The sequence below is a fragment of the Microcaecilia unicolor genome, chromosome 2 (genome assembly GCF_901765095.1).
Source record: "Microcaecilia unicolor chromosome 2, aMicUni1.1, whole genome shotgun sequence".
Lineage (NCBI taxonomy): Eukaryota > Metazoa > Chordata > Amphibia > Gymnophiona > Siphonopidae > Microcaecilia > Microcaecilia unicolor.
This window is the reverse complement of record NC_044032.1, coordinates 364,550,800-364,571,163: the sequence shown is the minus strand read 5'-3', so window position 1 is coordinate 364,571,163 and position 20,364 is coordinate 364,550,800. Positions and strand designations below refer to the sequence as shown.

The window sequence follows — 20,364 nt, the reverse complement described above, 5'->3', positions numbered from 1 at the left end:
CTGAACTATTATAAAATTGATAAATATAAAAAAACCCTTCACAGCCTTCGGAGAAGGCAGCATAAAAATTCTAGAAAAAATAAATAATGCTACCAAGGTACAATTTCAATAACTCAGTTAGCATTTGAGACAAAGTTCAATCTAAGGATGCAGGATAAACAGTCTAGTAGGTAGATGTGGGAATGCATACCTGGACAAGCATCAACCTGCTAAAAAAAGCACAAAATGAAAATTAATCACCTCTACACTGTGGATTACCTGATATGTTCACGGAAAAGAAAGTGGCACTGGAGCAGATATCGACTGCATTCACCTCTTGCTCTTTGTTTTTGCTACAAACAGAAGACATGCACAGTACAGAAGAGGACACAAACTGTTATAAGACGCACACAGCCTCCAGAGGGAGGACAGATGCCTCTCTTCTATGGCAGTCATGATGTATGCGATGAGCAGCTGCGTTTGAAGCCAGCTAAAAGCCTTGTACAACCACCAGCAGAAGCAAGACTTCACCAGAGATCTGCAATAAGGGTGAATCCGGTAATCTGCCTCCACCATGAGGGCCCAGCACAAGAAACCAAAGATCTGGCCAGGATGGAGCCCATGCCACCAAGCTGAGAAGGCAAAGGTCTTCATTAGAGGGTGTTGCCTGCTATGCTGGTAGACAAGTCGCCTCAGCCATTGTGAGGTGCTTCTGTTCCATGTCCTAGTGAATAAGGATATTCTGTTTGTTGTTTCCAGGGTCCAAAGATCTGCACCAGAGAGGTCTTGGAGGAAACCCTCATTTCCTTGCCTGCCTTCCAACACAAAGCCTGCTGCCATGAAAAGCGATTCATCCAGCAGCCACTGAGAGTAATACACCAGCTTAAAAAGCAGTGTGGTGGTCCACATTGTGGAAACACAGTTAAATCCAGTGCAGCTAGTAACATCAGTATTAACACTCACATAGGTCTTAACAAATGCTTTGAAGACATGCAGTGCTGTGGCAAAGAGGCAGTTTTGTCCTGCTACCCAGAGGGGTGCTAGTGTGCAGTGTGTGCTTGGCTGTCTGATCTTGGCTTGAAATCTGGCAAAGGAGCAGAGGGGACCCCCCAACAGGGCAGGGAAGAAAAGTAAGTATGTGAAGAATGACAGTGCTGTGTTGGATGGCTTTGGCCAGGAGAACTGGTGCTGTGAGCTTTCAGCTGCCCTGCCCTGCACTTTTCCTTCATGAATGTCCAGTGCCAGTGATGTTACCCTCTGGGTCAGCAGCATGAGAGATGAAATAGCAAAAGACAGCCTGTAAGGAAGGCAAAGAACCATTAGATATTTTAATGATGGCTTCCCCCCTCTTCCATCCAACATCCAATATCGAACACCCAATCTAGAGTCAGTATTCAGTTTTTATCTTCTCTTTCAGGGAAATAAGAGCATTGCAATCATTTCATTACTCAAAAAATGTCAAAGATGGGGACAGAAGCATTTTTGACTGGAGTTAAATGTCTCAGTCACAAACAGCAGTAACGTTCTCATTTCATGAGGGTGAGCTGGCATGCAGGTAACTACCGGTACAGGGTAAAAGGTCATAGGCGGTCGGTGGCCCAACTGTTTGGGGAGGCTAAAGGGGGCGGGGTTATGGGGTGGGGCCAGGGGTGGAGCTTAAATCCATAATTGTCTGATAACACACAGAAAAAATAAATAAATAAAAATAAAAGTCACAATTAATACCTTTTATTAAATTTAGATATTAGATATGTATCATATGTCAAAGAATAAAGTGGTTGCTCAAAGCATATTCTAACTACAATCGCTCAACTGCAAAACACTATCCACAACTTTGTGCAAAAACACACTCAGAACCTTATTGTACCATAAATATTACACTGGGCAGAACCTAATACACCAATATACCACCCATACGGAAAATGCAGACCGTCAACAATATGAAACAAGGCATCATATCATCACAATTCTCATGTAGAGCCACAAAACACCCTAATTCATTTTTAATGTGGGATAAAATGCCATAAATAAGTAAATACATATAAACGTTTAATGTTGAGCACCTGATTCTCAAAGTGGACATATTCCAAACACTATAATGATGATCTTTTCTACCTTTGTTGTCTGGTGACTTTTTCTGATCATGCTGGCCCAGTATCCGATTCTGCTGATATCTGTCCTCAGGTGTCAGTGCAAGTCTCTTTGGTATGAACTGCTCATGTGCATGTCAGGAAGTCACCCTCGTTAAATATCTCCCTGGCAACCCAGGACACCTCCAGCCAACCCCCCTGCCCTCCCAGCAGTAAGGTAAACAAATTAAACCATAAACCAATTTCTACAACTGGTTACACAAAGCTAGAGACAGCTCCTGCTGTGAGGATGGAGGTAAATCAACAATTTAAACCCCCCAGAGCAGCGGGACTCCACAGCTGATCCATCCTGCTGCAGCAGGGGAGGCTTAGCCTCCCCAAGCCTCTTATACCGGGCGCCTATGTAAAAGGTAATGGGATTTCATATATTGCCTTTCCGTGGTACAATCAAAGTGATTTACATTTATTTGGGCAAGTCACTTAACCCTCCATTTCCCCAGGTACAAAAACTTAGCTTGTGAGCCCATGAGGGACAGAAAAAATACCTGCATATAATAAATGTAAGCAGCCAGACTTGCATTCAGTGGGAGACTCCTGCTTTGGCAGGTCATCTCTTGCTGGAGTGCAGAGATTTCCCCTTGAGCTGCTTCCTCCTCCATTGGCAGCAGGAGATGCATTAATAGGATGTCGTCTCCTGCTGCTGTAACACCAGTCTTGCGATAAAAGCTGCAAAATCTCACAGCTCCTATCACGAAACTGGTCCTGTGTCTGCAGGAGATGACGTCTTAGTAAACCACGTCCTGCTGCCCGAGGGTGAAGCAGCTTCTTGGTGCCATCTGAAGTTTGTTGGAGGTGGAGCCAAGAGGTAGAGTGAGAGGACATGGCTAGGCAGTGCTGGGGCCGAGGCTAAAATCTCCCTCTCAGCAATCTTGCCCCCTTGGCAGCTCTGAGGAGGTGCAGTAGGAATCGAACGCAGTTCCCCAGGTTCTCAACCCACTGCATTAGCCAAAAACGTAAATAGGATGCTAGGAATTATTAGGAAAGGGATGGTAAATAAGACCAAGAATATTATAACGCCTCTGTATTGCTCCATGGTGCAACCTCACCTTGAGTATTGTGTTCAATTCTGGTTGCAGTATCTCAAAAAAGATATAACGGAATTAGAAACAGTTCAAAGAAGAGCGACCAAAATGTTAAAGGGGATAGAACTCCTCCCATATGAGGTTAGGACTTTTCAGCTTGAAAAGAGACAGCTGAGGGGAGATATGATTGAGGTCTACAAAATCCTGAGTGGTGTAGAACAGATAAAAGTGAATCAATTTTTAACTCTTTCAAAAAGTAGAAAGACCAGAGAACACTGAATGAAATTACATGAAAATACTTTTAAAACAAATAGGAGGAAATATTTTTTACTCGACGAATAGTTAAGCCTTCTGAACTTGTTGCCGGAGGATGTGGTAACTGGTTAGCATATCTAGGTTTAAGAAAGGTTTGGACAAGTTCCTGGAATCCATAATCTGCTACTGAGATAGACATGGGGAAGCCACTGCTTGCCCTGGGATTGATAGTATGGAATCTTGCTACTATTTGGGTTTCTGACAGGTACTTGTGACCTGGATTGACCACTGTTGGAAGCAGGATACTGGGCTAGATGAACCATTGGTCTGACCCAGTATGACTATTCTTATAGCCATACAATACATTTTATGCTGCTTATTCTAGAAAAAAGCAGTGGATTTTCCCCAAGTCCATCTTAATAATGGCTTATGGACTTTCTTATAGGAAGCTATGCAAACCTTTTTTAAACCCCAATAAGCTAACTGCTTTTACCATATTCTCTGGCAATGAATTCCAGAGTTTAATTACACATTGATTGAAGAAATATTTTCTCCAATTCATTTTAAATTTACTACTTTGTAGCTTCATTGCATGTCCCCTAGTCCTAGTATTTTTTAGAAATAGTAAACAAGCGATTCACGTCTACCCATTCCACTCCACTCATTATTTAATAGACCTCTATCATATCTCAAAGGTTCACAGAGGAGGATAGGACAGAGGAATGCTTCGTGCTGTGCCCCACTAGCTAACCCCTGTAAAGGTGTCTTGGTCACAGGTGGCCAGCACTTTGCTCTCCATGGAAGTGAGGACTATGTTGCTTCAAGGGCCCTCACCATGTTGAGAAGCCTGCTTCTTGCAGGCATGGCCACAGAGATCTTGCCATTTTTTTATCAGGTCCTCATGGTGCTGATGGTAAACAGCCGGGTACACGCCAATATATTTTATATATGACGGCGCGCTGGGGGTGAGAACTACCGCTGGGCTGCTGCGGTAGCCTGGTGGTAGTTTCTTTTTTAGTGAGCAGTAAGCCCACATTGGGCTTACCGCCGCTTTGTAAAAGGGGCTCTGAATTTGATACTTTGTGTCTAATTTTTGTGTTAGGCTCTTCAAGTACTACCTAGGAACCCAGGATCAAGCACATTTTCTATCTTTCTGTCCTTTTTCCCTCCCAGTCTATTTCAGTTTTGTCTATTCCTCTTATATGTCTCTGCATCTCAGTTTTTATGTTGTTATCACTTAACTTTATTTCTTCTAGTTTTCTTGTAAATCTTCTCTCTTCTTCTTTCTTTAGATTGGGTGCTAGCACGATCTTCTTTTCCACATCTCAGAAGTCTTCACCTTTGTACCTACTGACCTATCTTTACTTAAATCAACAAGAGAAAACCTGTTCTCTAATTAAAGTGTTTAAAAATACAGGAATTGGGATTTAAATTAGTCTTACTTCCTGTCTACCTACACGAAAATAAAAGGTAATTTGGATCCCTAAACTAAGCCCACTCGCAAAAAGTAGCTTATCATATATACAAGTCACCACAGTGTTCAACAAGTTGCTTCAATATTAAATATATGGCAGTCACATCTTTAGAAGTTTCCTTTTTTTTTTAGAAGCTGCAAACTGAAACTATTTCCCTTCAAATAATTACAAAACTGCAGTCAATAAAACTAACTTGCTGCTGCTCACCATTTATAGAAACTTTGATCAAAATAATGAACTAATAGATCAACACCATCAACCCTAGTCAGCTTTGCCACTATCAATTAGTTTTCCTCAATATAGAGGAACACAGAGCAGTAATCTGGGTTCTTCCAGACGCCTGGGTATGCAACTCCAGAATTCTATAATACTGCACCTAAATATTTGGAACACCCCTAACCGCCCATACCCCTCCCATGGCCACACCCCCTTTTGGGTCTTGTGCGAGAGACACTTTGGACATACAGCATTATAGAATAACACCTAGGCAGATGTTCACATAAACCCAAATTAGTGCCAATTAACTCTAATGCCAATAATTGGATATTAGCATCCTGTTGACTAATTAGCTTACAAATACATCTAGGCTCTGTACCGAAATTTGGGCATGTAATTTTGGCTGACCAATACAGAATATGGGGGTTAGCCTGTGCTAAAAGAAATGAAACTGGTTGGAATTAAAATATACATCCCTGGTTTTTATGCTATTTCAATAATAAAAGGGTTTTGGTGGTAATAAGTAGAGACAATTTCGTACTCTATTGGTTTACCTGATACTTGCAGCCTCTTGCAGGTAATATTCCTTATAGTGTAGCCAGAGGTGACAAAGAGTCTGCCAGGTCATCTGAGCGAGGAAAGCCCAACGGTACACGGATTCAGGGCTGACAGAGTGAAACAGGACCACTGAACCCAAGGCAGGGATGAGAACGAGCACAGAGTAGGGTCCCATGGCAGCAAATGCCAGCGCCAGTCCTCCCAGGAGAAGAAAAATATATCTGAGGAGCAAAAAAGTTCTATACAGCATTTGACATCATAACAACACTGTACAATAAAGTTATTTCAAAATTCGGTATAAGCAAAGATGGAACATATAGAAAGGTAAGAGAGTAAGAGGAGTTAGAAAATAAGGGGACTCATTTAACGGCCCTTTTACTAACTGTGTAGGAGCCTACCCTACACGCGCCCAACACCATCAATTTTGAGTTACCGCCCGGCTACCAAGCAGCCTTTGCAGTAATTTCATTTTTTACGTACGTTTGCTATGCGCAACGGAAAATATTTTATTTTCTGGCACGTGGGAGGTAATCAGGCAGTAATCAGCATTTTACGTGTGTAGACCATTACCGCCCGGTTACCACGTGAGACCTTACCATTAGATCAATGGCTGGCAGTAAGGTCTCAGACCCAAAATTTTCATTTTGCTGCATGTCCATTTTCAGCAAAACTTTAAAAAGGCATTTTTTACAGATGCGCTGAAAAATGATTCTGCATGCTCCCAAAACACACATCTACACTACCGCAGGCCATTTTTCAGTGTGCCTTTGTAAAAGGGCCCCTTAAAGAAAGTTGCACGATTCCCATTCTAATTTAAATGTAGTCAATTTTATGTAACCCATATAGAATGTAATTATTCGTTCACATGGGACATTCCCAAATCAACCAATAAAATTCTCAACAATGGGTTCAGAGCAGAAGTAGAATGTTTCACCTTGGAACTCAAGACAGAAAAATATTCCATTTAAACTCTGGTACCATATCAGTGACAACAACACAAACTCCATCTACACTTTCTAAATAAGACATTCAGAAGTTCACCATACCATGCCAGCACCAAGTCCAAGAACTCAAATAGCACCAGCCCTACGTAGAAAAAGTCAGCACTGCAAATACTCTAGAACACCAGCACCTCCTCCAGCTGGGAAAAGAGAACAAGCCTGATTGCTATGGATTCCTACACAGAATCTATATGTGTTGTAGACATGGATTTAGATGCCGGGATATCGCCTAAGTGTATTTGTCACAAAATGCCTAGCCACCCGCCTGGGGTTACCTCCACCTGCACCTGCTACTTCTGCTCTACACTAGTACCCTCCTCCCATCCACTGGGTCACAACCGCGTCTGAGTGAGTCTCCCGCTCCCAAATTATCCCCAGTGATTTCTAGTTTACTGGGGTCACACTCCCAGTGTTTCCACAGTTCCCAGAAAGCACTCACAGACCCAGCACACAAACCACCAGGATTCTTTATCAGTCGAGACAGGCAGAGTCAACAAGCTAAACAGGTTTACTGTTATGCCTGAACAATGAACAAAAAAGAAGTGCAATCAGCAAACAATAACAGGTAACTGAAATATGCATCAATTATAACACTAACTAGACATTTGTATACTGTCTAAACAGTACCTGGGAAGATCAGGATATATAACTGTTCACCGAGCCTTAGCAAAGATATCTGTCTCTTTCTTCTTCCAGGCTAAGACTGAAGCAACAGTCAGCACTACTGGGTAATTTCAAACTCCAGGCCAATCAGAGCCCAGTCAACAAGTTTTAAACTTATACTGCTGCTTGCTTCCTGCTTGTGTTGAAGAAAAAGAACACTCAGTTCCCTATAACAGCTTTAAGCATAAACATGCACCATCTGCTGGCCAAATAGGAGAAATACAATTCAGGCATAATTAAAACAGGGAAATATCCAATACATTTTACAGGCTTAAAACACACTGTTTCTTCACAGTATTCTATATATTGCACGTAAATCTAGGTGCCACTTATAGAAGACACTTAGGTGGAAATGTTTACCACTCTGATTTTGTAGGCACCATATATAGAATCTGGATCTTAGCGTGCACTAAGCTTTAGTAAAAGTACCCCTTAATCTCTAAATATTAAAAATAATGGAGCTGATATTCAGCCCCCAGTAGTAAGAGGTTTTAAAGCTTCTGATAGCCTCAGGCAGAATTAACTCTGGATATTCGATGCTGGGCTGTGTATGGGCGCTGGTTTTGAATATGCGGGGTCAAGCAGTAACCTGGAAGTTATCTGGATGTCAGCTGATATTCACTGCTGCCACCTCCACAGCAGGTAAAGATAGCACTGCCTTTAGTGCAGTCCAATCTGCCTACTTAGCTACATGAATGCCAGCACTGCCTTGCGTGCTTAAACCATGCTGAATATCAACCCCCAAGTTTTTTTTGTACCTTTGTTGTGTGACCATTTTTGTTTTTCTAACCTGGTAATCCCGGTCTCTCTTGCTGGTTTTCTCGAAGCCCTTTTCCAGGATCCCATTTCTATTTTCTGTTTCTTCACTCTCCTGTCTTCTTCCTTTCTTCCATTATATCTAACTCCGACACTGATCCTATTTTATTTTTTTTTTCTCCATTTCTGTCTGACGCAAAAAACCGGAAGGAGTTGCTCTCCAATTTTAACAATATGCGGCGCCAGAGGCCAGAGCTGGCCAAGGATAGGCAGAGCAGTGGCAACAAAAAGACAAGCTCCTGTCAATCTGCAGCTGACAGGAAAAATTTGGTGGGGCCAAGGCACATGTGCCCCCCCCCCCCCCCCCATTCTGATGCTTATGAGATCATGTGACATCGATGTCAATTTACCAAGAAGGTTGTGTGTGCATGGCATCACTAGACCAGCTTCTATTCATTTATTTCCTATGTTCCAATAGTACAAACAAGTGGATCTTTCCTTTTGTCCACTGGTGAATACATGTGCCACTATAAGTGTGCAACTGCTCACACACCTGTGGAAAATCACAAAGCTCTGAACCTAGTCAGGCACTTCCTCGCAGTCATTCCATTGACATTCAGTTTACTATGAAAGATTCTCTAATATGCAGCTCAGTATGTCTACAATATTCATAAAAAGGAGAGTCATACTCCCATCTCCTGATTTTCTTATTTATTTATTTTAGTACATTTCTACCCTACATTTACCCACATGAGCAGGCGCAATGTGGCTTACAATAAATCAGGATACAAAACAGGATAATGATGGCCCAGAACCAGAAAGTGACAGGAGGGGTAGGAACAGGGGATAACACAGTGTAGATGACAGGGGTGAAGCGACGGCAAGTGTACTATCCTTTATAATAACATATTATCCTACTAGCTGTATCAGGTGTAAACAATAGTCTTAAACGGACAATGATCCTCTGCTGTGCCAGCATTAGCTAGGTATTTCAACTCTAAAGTAGAGAAGCTTAAAGCTCCTTTTCTCTCAGTATCGCTGTCGACTGCTACTGATATTTCTACTACACAGACACCTTCCTCAGTGATTCCTGCTTCATGGACAGCATTTAATATTCCTACTGTGACTTCAGTTTCGCAACTTCTGAAAAAGCTCAACGTGACTTTTTGTTCTTTGGAACCTTTTCCATCAGCTTGGTTAAAGCAGCCAAACTTGGGCATAACTCCGTTTCTTCATTCAATAATAACTCATAGTTTGACCACAGGGACAGTACCATCACCACTCAAACATGCACTTATTAAACCTATTCTCAAGAAACCAAATAATTGTCATCCATTTTCCAATCTTCCTTTTGATATTGGAAACGGTTGTTTTTGAATAGCTTCAATCCTATTTTGAATCTACCAATGCGCTACACCCTCACTAATCAGGATTTGGGAATGGCCATAGTACGGAAACAATTATCACCGCACTCTTAAGTGAGCTTCATTCCAATCTTGAACAGGGCAAGATTGCTCTGCTTGTGTCTTTAGATCTTTCGGCTGCTTTCAACCTCATTGATCACTCTCTTCTCATCTGTCACTTGGCTTCCTTGAGCATCTCTGGTCTTTTACATTACTTCTGCACCTCTTACCCTAAGCCCCATTCAGGATTGTTTGCAGAAGGTAGCCAACTGGCTAAAAGAACATTGCTTGATCCTCAATCCTGATAAAATAGTGGCCTGCTGGATCACAGGCTCTTCCTCTTTCCTTCCTTCTCTAACACCAGTGCTTTTTGACAGGCAAGTAACTCCTGTCACTTCGTTCAGATACCTAGGGATACTTCTAGATTCAGCATTATCGTTTGTACCTCAGATCTCCCAAGTTTTAAAATCTGGTTTCTTCTTTCTCCATCGACTCAGAGCAGTTTGCAATATCCTGGATTCAACTTCACTTTCATCTCTGTGTTATGCCTATGCAACTCTATTTACGCAGGTATCATTAAGGCCAATATTAAATGTCTTCAAACCCTTCAGAACACTGCATCTCATCTCATTTGTATTGCCAAATGACACGATCATGTCTCTCCATTGTTACGTTTGCATTTGCTTCCAATCAAATACTGGATTAAATTCAAAATTCTTGTGATGACATTTAAAAGTTTGCATACATCTACTCCCTCCTATCTGGCAACCAGGGGCGTAGCTAGATGGGGCCATTATCCCTGGCCCCCCTCTACTTTTGACCCCCCCCTGCCGCCGACCCTCCCCACCACTTTCGATCCCCCCTGCCACCGCCGCCAGGTACCTTTACTGGCGGGTGTCCCCAAGCCCCGCCAGCCGAAGTCTTCTTCAGTGCCGGTCTCTGGCACATTCGCTGATCTGTTTTCTGTGAGTCCTGACTCCTGACGTCCTGCGTGCTGCAGGACGTCAGGAGTCAGGACTCACAGAAACAGATCAGCGAATGCGCTGGACAGCGGCGCTGAAGAAGACTTCAACTGGCGGGGGTTGGGGACCCCTGCCAGCAAAGGTACCTGGCGGCGTCGACGGGGGAGGGGGATCGAAAGTGGTGGGGGAGGGTCGGCAGCGGGAGGGGGTCAAAAGTGGTGGGGGAAGGTTGGCGGCGGGCCAAACTGTGCCCCCCCACCTTGGGATCTGGACCCCTCTCCCACTGAGGTCTGGCTACGCCCCTGCTGGCAACACTCTCCTGTACACTTCATTCTTTAACTGATAATAGGCTTGTTTTGCCTTCACCTGTGAAAACAGGATGGGAATTGACACATTCCTCTGCGGGTTTTTCCTTGCCCTGGCCCTCCGGAACTTGCTTTCTCAAAACCTCAGGCTAGAGAATTCATATAAATCTTTCTGCATACTTCTGAAGACACACTTTTTCAATTTGCCCATGGATTATGAAGGGAGCTTTGATCTGGTTTCAGGGTGTCCTTCAGTTCACTGACTGATTTCTGCAATGGGGAAAAAAACATGAAGGAAATAATTGATAATTGTACAATGATGTTAATGTAACTGTACTGAAGTTTTTACTAGTTTTGTCTCTGATTGATTGAGAGGGAATGTTTGTGTTTTGAATGTTTGGTCTTGAGTATCTGAGCTTTACTATCTATTATGGAGTTCCTCATACCTTAGGTTTGTGGTTATTTTTAATTGTTTTAATTTTACTGTAAAATGATTTGGTTTGATTACAAGAGAAATGGTATATCAAGTGTAATAAACGATAAATGATAATTGAACTCCTGGCCAAAGTAACAAAAATTGCCTATGCCATTTCTGAGTTTCATAAGAGATTTCCAGATAAAATAAAAATGTTTCTGTCATAAATTTCTTCTCTCTAACCCTAAAATAACCTTTTAGTAATAAATTTCTATCAGTACTACTACTGAAAGTCACAACCAATGTCCCATGTGAAATTTGAGTCATATCCACAGAATCTCTGATTTCCAATGAATCCAAAAAGTAATTTCTCCTTGCACAGGCAAGAAATAGGCTTTCACTAGAGACAGCAGCTAATCTAGAGATAAATGTAAACTTTCAAGAAAATATTTTTCTACCATCTCTTTAGCTGGCACATTTAAAGCACAAGGAAAATGAAAAATCTTAGGTTAATACTTCTAATAGAGTTCTCAATATTTTCTGGCTTAAACAAAATAGAAGAGACATCAGTAATAAATGTTGCTTGAATTGACTGAATCTGAGAAACAGCAAGTTAGAGATTTTGAAGTTCTCCCACTGAGGAATTAAGCTTAGAAATTTGCAACTCCTACTGAGCTACCTTGTTTTCCAAAGCTTTAAGTTGAGGAGCCAAACTATTAATAATTGAGCACAGCATTTTGGCCAAATTAGAGATTCAATCTAAAGTCATTTCTACAAGCTTATTCAAAAGTGTTCCAATTAAATGTCCTTTCTGAGGATGTAAAGACCCTGTACTCCAATGTTCTCTGAGAAACACCTTCTCCAGTACAATGATGGTATCCTTGTTCTTTGCTCACACTTCACATGTATAAAGTTTGGTTGCTTCTGCTTGGATTTGCACATTATTAACATAATAATGGTCCATCTAGCCCAGTATCCTGCTTCCAACATTGGCCAATTCAGGTCACAAGAACCTGACAGAAACCCAGATAGTAGCAACATTCCATGCTACCAATCCCAGAACAAGCTTTGACTTCCTCATGTCTGTCTCAATAACAGACTATCACCTTTTCCTCCAGGAACGTGTCCAAACCTTTTTTAAACCCAGATACACTAACTGCTGATACCACATCTTCTGGCAACGAGTTCCAGAGCTTAACAATATTTCCTCCTATTTGTTTTAAAAACATTTCCATGTAACTTCATAAAGTGCCCTAGTCTTTCTACTTGTTGAAAGAGTAAAAAATTGATTCATTTTTACCTGTTCTACTCTATCATACCCCCCCACTCAATCTCAACTGTCTTTTTTCCAAACTAAAGAGGCCCAACCTCTTAAACCTTTCCTCATATGAGACGAGTTCCATCTCCTTAATCATTTTGGTTGCCCTTCTTTGAACCTTTTCTAATTCTGCTATATCTTTAAGATATGGGGACCAGAATTGCACACAATACTCAAGGTGTGGTCGCACCATGGAGTGATACAGAAGCATTATAATAATTTTTTGGCTTATTTTCTATCACGTTCCATCCCCTTAATCATTAGCAATAGATATATTCAGGTCTTTTTCCTGATTATTGTTAATAATTATTAACCCATTCTTGTGTCCCAAGGACATTATTCCACCTTTGCCCACGTGAAAGCTCCTCTATCATTTGCCTAAAGTAACTCTTTCCTTCTGTACACCTGGTGAATCCTGTTGTGCACTGAGCTACACAGGATGAGATGGTGCCAGAAGCGTAGCCAGGTTTTGAGTGGACTGTGTAAAAAATAGGTGCCAGCACAAGTAGGTTTTTAAAACAACATAGGTGCCATTTTAGTTGGAAGTCTGTTTGGGGCAGCGGCCGCTCCCCTTGCACTCTCCCTAGCTATGCCTCTGGATGGTGCAAGACCGAAATGAAATGATACATCACACAGATGAGATATGACATGAAATGCTATATGAGGTAAAAACGAGAGAAGATGATATGCTAGGTGGTCAAATCATCAAGATGAAAATAAAATGCTGATGCATACCTGGCATTGACAGATAAATATCCAAGGAAGCAAAGGTAAGAAAACAAAACGGCAAACGGAAAAGCAGTGATCTGGTACACAGCCACGGGGTGAAGACAGAACAGAGCCACCCAGTCCATTGATACCCTTGAACTGACCAAGCAAGGACAAAAGCTAGCAACTGACCAAGCAGTTTGATCAGCGTAACAACGTTACTTGCACTTCCTCATCCCATTTTATAATGGATTGAGAGGACATGATGGAGGGATGGTGGCCTGCATGAGCAGCACTTGATGAGATATATAAATAAAACTTGTAGGCACTGAAGACCATGGTAACCAAGCTACCTCTGTGGGGAGTTTTAATTCATAGCAAAGAAAACTAAATAGGACAGCCATCTGTTTGCTTTCTTAATAGTCGTTTCTACACTCCACTAATTGCATTCCTCACTTGCATGGGCAGCAAAACTTGTAGTGTTTGTTCTGCTTGATTCATCAAAAACCCCACATAGTTTCCATTCAATAGAAGACATGAATGCAGAGATAAGATACATTTCCCACTGTATAATTTAAAGAAAAGACAAAAAGGGATTTAAATCCCTGGATAAGGAATCAAGATTTCCTGAATCATTAGCAGAAAATATTTTAACTACTACTAACAGCAAGAATGTGTAATATCCTGTGAGGAATGTAGCATGAAATAGTTTACAGTAGGATAAACCACTGTCTAAATATATAAAATATATACTTGCAGATACCTGTTATTGTTTTGTAAGAGGACAATGAAACTCTGTTCAAGGTGGCTTTATGGAGATTATCGCACAGAAAAAGAAAGGCAGGTTCTCACACACACTGAACCAGAAGGATGAGTAAGAACAGCTACAAAAATCCAACAGAACAGCAAGCTTTAAAGACAGTTCACTCATAATCCTAAATAGATAAAACATCAATTTAAAAATAAAAAAAAATTAATGAAATTAGTAAGTTGAAAAGTGCACTGGTGAAGGACAATTTATAAACTAGGAGGTCGATAGTCAAAGTAATTTAACTGGGCAGGAGAGGTTCACTTGTGCAGGGAAAGCTGCTGACATTCAGTGACACTTAATTGGTTGCAGTGGCGTAGCCAAGGGTGGGCTTGGGTGGGCAAAGTACCAGCACAGCTATATTGTGGCTGGCAGGGATCCCCATGCTCCAACAGCCAAAATCTCCCAACAACTGTCCCTCCTGCATACCTTATAAATAACAGATCTTCGCCTGCAGTGAGCAGTGACTGCTCGCACCAGCCCCACAGCCTTCGCTCTGATGTATTCTTGCCTAGGCGGAAACAGGAAGTTGCATCAGAGGGAAGGGTATGGAGCCAACATCAGCAGTGTGTATTAGTTGCTGCCCGTTGCTGGTGAAAATCTGCTATTTAAAAGGTATGCGGGAGAGGGAGGATATTTGAGAGACCATATGGCATGCAGGTGAGAGGAGAGACCACATCATCTGTGGGATGAGGCGGGGGTTCTTCTGCCCACCCATCTTGAGCACAGGCCCACCCAAAATTGGGTGTCTGGCGTCGCTCCTGATTTGGTTGGTGCCGCTAAATATCTCTCTGCTTATTGGTGTAATTGATGTGCCTTTTCTGGGTTTTCATGGAGTTCATTTTAGTTTCCTTTTATGAGTTTTAATTGCACATCACCTAGCCTTGGCCAGTCCAATTTTGGTGATGTCTTTTGAATAAACATAAACATACTCTTCCAGATTCTATACAGGGCACCTAGAGATTCATGCCAAAATCCAGGCGTATTCTATAACAACGCACTTAGGGGCCCTTTTACTAAGGTGCACCGAAAAATGGCCTGTGCTGGTGTAGGCGCGTGTATTGGATGCGCGCAGGTCCATTTTTCAGCGTGCGGCAAAATAAAAATCAGCGTGCATCCATTTTGAGCCTGAGGCCTTACTGCCATCCATTGACTAAGCAGTAAGGTCTCACACGTTAACTGGGCGGTAATCAGCATTCATACACTGCCGATTACTGCTCAGTTCGCGCCATGTGGTAGAAAATAGAAATTATTTTCTGCCGTGCGTTTTGGACGCGCATCGAAATTATAATTACCACCCAGGGTATATGGTAGCCGGGCGGTAGTTCTAACTTGATGCGCATTGTACGCACATAGGTGCCTACGCCTCTTAGTAAAAGGCCCCTTAACTTAATTGGCTTAACAGGCTAATCAGCATTGATAACGGCTCTTAACAAGCAACAATGAGCACTAATGAAACATGTCTGAAACTTCACGCACTTACCTCAATCTACATTACCCCAATTGCAAAGGACTCAGATATAAAATCTATTATGGATCCAACATCTCCTTCTTAGGTAGCCCTCCCAAGACCTATCAGATCAATCAGTGACTATTCTTCCGGAAATCACTAAAAAACCCATCTGTTCAAGCAAGCCTATCCTAATGACCCAAACTAATCCTATGAATCCTACTACCCATCACATATCCAGGAGACAACGACAATGACCTGGACTATCTTTCCCACCAAAATTCCATATGCTTATCCTGTAATGCATCCCCCCTCCTGCCTCTTCTACCCTTGCTCACACATCTCCTACTCCTTCACCCCTGTCCTTCTCTACCTACCTATCACTTTTGTTATTCTGTTATATTTAACTTTTATTTTCTTTAGCAATATCCTGTAATCCCTATTACTATGTAAGCCGCATTGAACCTGCTTTGAGTGGGAAAGCGCGGTACAAATGTAATAATAATAATAATAATAATAATAATAAAATAATAATAATAATAACTCGCTAAGCAGATTCTGTAATGAACTGCGCCTAAATTCTAATGCACATAGTTCAAAAGGGACATGGCTATGTAAATGGGCATTTCATGGATATTCCAAAATTTACACGCATTGTTATAGAACATGGCCCAGTGCAAGTAAATCTACGCACCGGGATTCATACTGCATTTTCGTTAATGTAAATGGATGTGTGTAGTTTCAAGCACTAGGATATCAATTAAGCATATTCTATATACCACGCCTAAATCTAGGCATCGTTTATAGAATACGTTTAGGCAGAAATGTTTACCACACGGACTTTTTAGGCGCCTTATATAGAATCTGGCTCACTATCTGTTAAAAGCCATAGCCAACAATTTTGTTGGTGGTCCAGGGGAGGAGTCGGCACTTATGCGGTCAATATTCAGCACTCAACCGCTGTTAACCTGATAAATCAGATCACATAAAACACAGTCCTATCTTTATCTGGTTTCACGTTACCTGCTGAATATTGCACTTAACTGGATAAGAGATAGCCGGCTGCACAACCCTGGATATTCAATGCTGGTGTCACGTTTTCCAAAAGAAGGAACTCGGATCGTGAGCCCTTGGACCACTGCCGAGGAGCGGCAGTGGCAGGCAAAACCACCCCACACAGGGATAAGACAGAACTCTGACAGGGACGGCTAGTCTTCACCTGCACCTGGCCACCCTTCCCCAGGAGTTGAGCCCCTGGGTGCAGGTGGCCAGCAGGACTTGCCGGAACTGGATACAAGCAGGATACACACAGGGACTAGAATACACAAGGAGGCTAGGCAGAATACTAGACTAGGACTCTCAGACAGACAAGGGACAGAACTGAAAGCTGCAAGCAGCCACTGAAGCAGGGAACAAACACTGATAGACAGGAGACAGAACTGAAAGCTGCAAGCAGCCACTGAAACAGGGGACAAACACTGATAGACAGGAGACAGAACTGAAAGCTGCCAGGCAGCCACTGAACAAGAAACACAGGCAACCAAGAACTAGACAAAGACATACAAACAAGAAACAAGACTGGGAAACAAGCAATACAGAACAAGAAGCTACACAAAGACTAAACTAGAATCAGGCAAGAATTACAGACTATAAACTGGACTAGGCAGAAGTGCACCAGCACCCCAACATACCAGGGACCTTAGACGATGCAAAGGCAAAGCAGAGAGTTTCCAAATGGCTAATAAGCCCAGCAGCAGCTGAGATTCACTGCAGTAATCACCAGGCAGCTACGGGTGCTGAGCAAGCACAAACAAGAAAGACAAGTCTGGCAGCCTGGAAGATCCGGACCGGACTGGGCTGAAGCCTGGAACGGGGAGGAACAGCAAGAATGTCTATGGCAGCCACCGGTTCCGGCCACCAGAGGGCGAGGGGAGCACAAACCAAGAAGCAGGCAGAAAGCATACTGAAGCATAGAGAGGCTCAGCATACACAGGCGCCGCACAGAGGAGCAATCAGAGCCATGCTGGAAGCAGCCAGCACACAGAGACAGAGCTAACTTAGAACCAGACAGAAGCCAGCTTAGAAGCTGACCGCCAGAAATAAGGTAAGCCTGAGAGGGGTCACGACCACAGACGTGACAGCTGGTGCCTGGACATGGCCTGGGATTGAATATTTGTGCATAATTCTGCACGACCATTAACTGCCCCCATTTTAAAAAGCCCTTTTTCCAAGCCGTGGTAAAAAAAATGGCCCAGTGCGTGCCAATTTCACGCGTCCACACTACCACAGGCCACTTTTTTCCGCTGCTTAGTAAAAGGATCCTGAAGTTAGTATTATGTAAAGGTCGTTCTGCTTAGCACGGATCATCCCAGCATCTAACACTAGCGCCATTTATTGAGTTTCCCCTTCATTGGCTCAGAGCTGCCCCAATCCAAAATCCCTCATTATGGGGCCATTTTACAAAGGCGCATAAGGGCCTACATGCGTGCAGTGCACGCCAAATTGGCATTACTACCCGGCTAGCGTATGTGCCTGGCGGTAATTCTGAATTTAGCATGCACCGAAAACACTTAGTAGAAAATAATTTTCTGTTTTCTACCTTGGGGGCGCTCCTGGCAGTAATCAGCAGTTGGCATGCACTGGATGGTTACTGCACAGGTAATACGTGAACCCTTACCACTAAGTCAATGGGTGGTGTTAAGGGTTCAAGAGTGGAGTGGCTTAGTGGTTAGAGCAGTGGTATTGAAATCCAGAGGTGACCAGTTCAAATCCCACTGCTGCTCCTTGTGATCTTGAGCAAGTCACTTAACCCTCCCTTGCCTCAGGTACAAACTTAGATTGTGAGCCCTCCTGGGACAGAGTATCTGATTGTAACTCACATGGAGCTACTACTGAAAAGGTGTGAGCAAGTTAAAGGCAAGAATTCTTACCCTGGGCAGAACTTTTCTATTGAAATTTTCATGTAGATGCTTAGTGTCTTTGAATATTTATTTATTTATTTGGTGCATTTTTACCCCACATTTTCCCACATAAGCAGGCGCAATGTGGCTTACATTAAGTCAAAAGGATACTGAATATGATTAATTATGTTTTTTTTTATCCAACAAAAATGCGACAGTTTATTATTTCCAAAGAAAGTGGTGGTGAATCTCCCTTGAATGCTCAAACAGGGAGCTGAAAATCGCTGGTTGTCTTCCTGCATTTCCCCCTCTCAGCTGATTGTGTATATTATTTTCCTTTATAAAATTTCCTTGTGTCTTGATTTAAATGAGGTGGACAAAGTTAACAGTTTAATTTCTATACCTTGATTCAAAGGAAAAGAGTTTTTGCCAAATATTTGTTTTCTTTAATTTCATTGCATTTATGTAAGTGAATGTATATATTGAAACTTATAAATAAAGAATTTTAAAAAAGTGTGAGCAAAATCCAAATAAATAGACACACACTGGTTTTCACTTTGCTGCACATCCATTTCCGGGCCAACCTCCTCCCCCCCTTTTTTCCAGACATGCTGGAGAAATGATCCAGTGCATGTCCAATACACGCGCCTACACTATGGCAGGCCACTTTTTGGTGTGCCTTTGTAAAGGGGCCCCTACATTGCCCATCATTGCCCAAACTATCGCTGTTCAGTGTTCTGTGCAGCTTCTGTTCAAAGTCTGAATCTCACTTTTATTTGCTAGTTTGGCCAAATAGTTACTCACCACATCCTCCTTTCCAACCTGAAACTGACTGAATTGACACCCCTGATTCTGATTTTGATCGAGGAAATATTTTGCTTCTTTTTGTTATATTGGGAAAAACAGTAAAGTCTCTTAAATTAACAGGCCAGATTTGAAGAATGAACCTCATGGTCTCCAAAGCTTATGAATATTGTCATCTTTGGATAATTCTTATAGCGGTACAATAAGAGGTATCAGAGGCTGGAAATACCAGCACCAACTAGAACACTCCTTACCACTGCTGATGCAACTGTTATAAATCCCAAAACTAATTCAGAAGTAAATAGTTAAAAAAAAAAAAAAAACTTTGCTCAAGAATCCTTTAAACATCCACAAGAATATCACAAAGTCTTCCACTGACACATTTCTTTGGTTTCCTAGTTATGACGTCTAAATCTGATTTTGGACGTTTTGTGAAAAATGTCCAAAAATTCAGTAGTGAACATGGCCATTTTCATACCAGAAAAACTTTCTGTTTCGAAAATGGTGATTTGCTAGTCATTTTTGTGCTTAGCGTGTCTATCTTTTCGGTCCATTAAAAAAAATGTTCAAGGGAAAAATGCACAAAAAAAAGCCATTGGGATGTATGGAAGGCCAGAGTAGACTGGCCACACAGACATCCCAGCAAAGCAGTGGGGCACCCTAGGGGGGCGCTGCAGTGGACTTCACATAAAAGGTCCCAGATATACATTTCACAATTACCCCCTTATATTGTATGGAGAGCCCTCCAAAATTTACCAAAAACCTACTGTACCCAATAGTACACCACTACAACAGACTTTATGCCTGCAGGTATCACCAATATGTGGCTACAGTAGATTTTTGGTGGGTTTCTGAGGGCTCACACTTTACACCACAAGTGTACCAGTTAGAGTGGGGTATGGGAATGGGTCCTCTTCTCCACAGTGCACTGCACTGACCATTAGACTACTCCAGGGACCTGCTTTCTGCTTTAATAGTACTGGCCATAACATCTGAAGCTGTCATAGAGGCTGGCATATGAACTCTTTCTTTCACATATTTTTTTTTTGGGGGGGGGAGGGGTATGTGACTACTGGGGAAGTAAGGGGAGGCCATGCCTTAATACCTCCAGTGGTCATCTTGTCATTTAGGGCACCTTTTTGTAATTCAAACATGATTGAAACAGGTCTACACTAAAACTTCTAACTTTTAGCCCTGGACGTTTTTGCTTTGTTCC

At 42.2% G+C, this 20,364-nt stretch overlaps 1 protein-coding gene across 1 annotated transcript; it reads right to left on the bottom strand.

The window, feature by feature from the left end:
- Window positions 1–309: 309 nt before the first annotated feature.
- Window positions 310–13,332, bottom strand: MBOAT4 (membrane bound O-acyltransferase domain containing 4). Its single transcript, XM_030192122.1, has 3 exons — window positions 13,214–13,332; window positions 5,652–5,876; window positions 310–1,276 (listed from the first exon to the last, which is right to left on the bottom strand). Exons 1-3 carry the CDS (start codon window positions 13,330–13,332, stop codon window positions 310–312), a joined length of 1,311 nt encoding a protein of 436 aa, XP_030047982.1.
- Window positions 13,333–20,364: the final 7,032 nt, after the last annotated feature.

Bases quoted from the DNA above. Each gene is read 5' to 3' on its own strand.
- MBOAT4 (XM_030192122.1), bottom strand. From the start codon at position 13,332: ATGGACTGGGTGGCTCTGTTCTGTCTTCACCCCGTGGCTGTGTACCAG. The intron at 5,877-13,213 runs GTATGCATCAGC...TTTGCTCCTCAG, and splicing joins TATTTATCTGTCAATGCCAG to ATATATTTTTCTTCTCCTGG. The intron at 1,277-5,651 runs GTAAACCAATAG...CCTTCCTTACAG, and splicing joins CAAGAGGCTGCAAGTATCAG to GCTGTCTTTTGCTATTTCAT.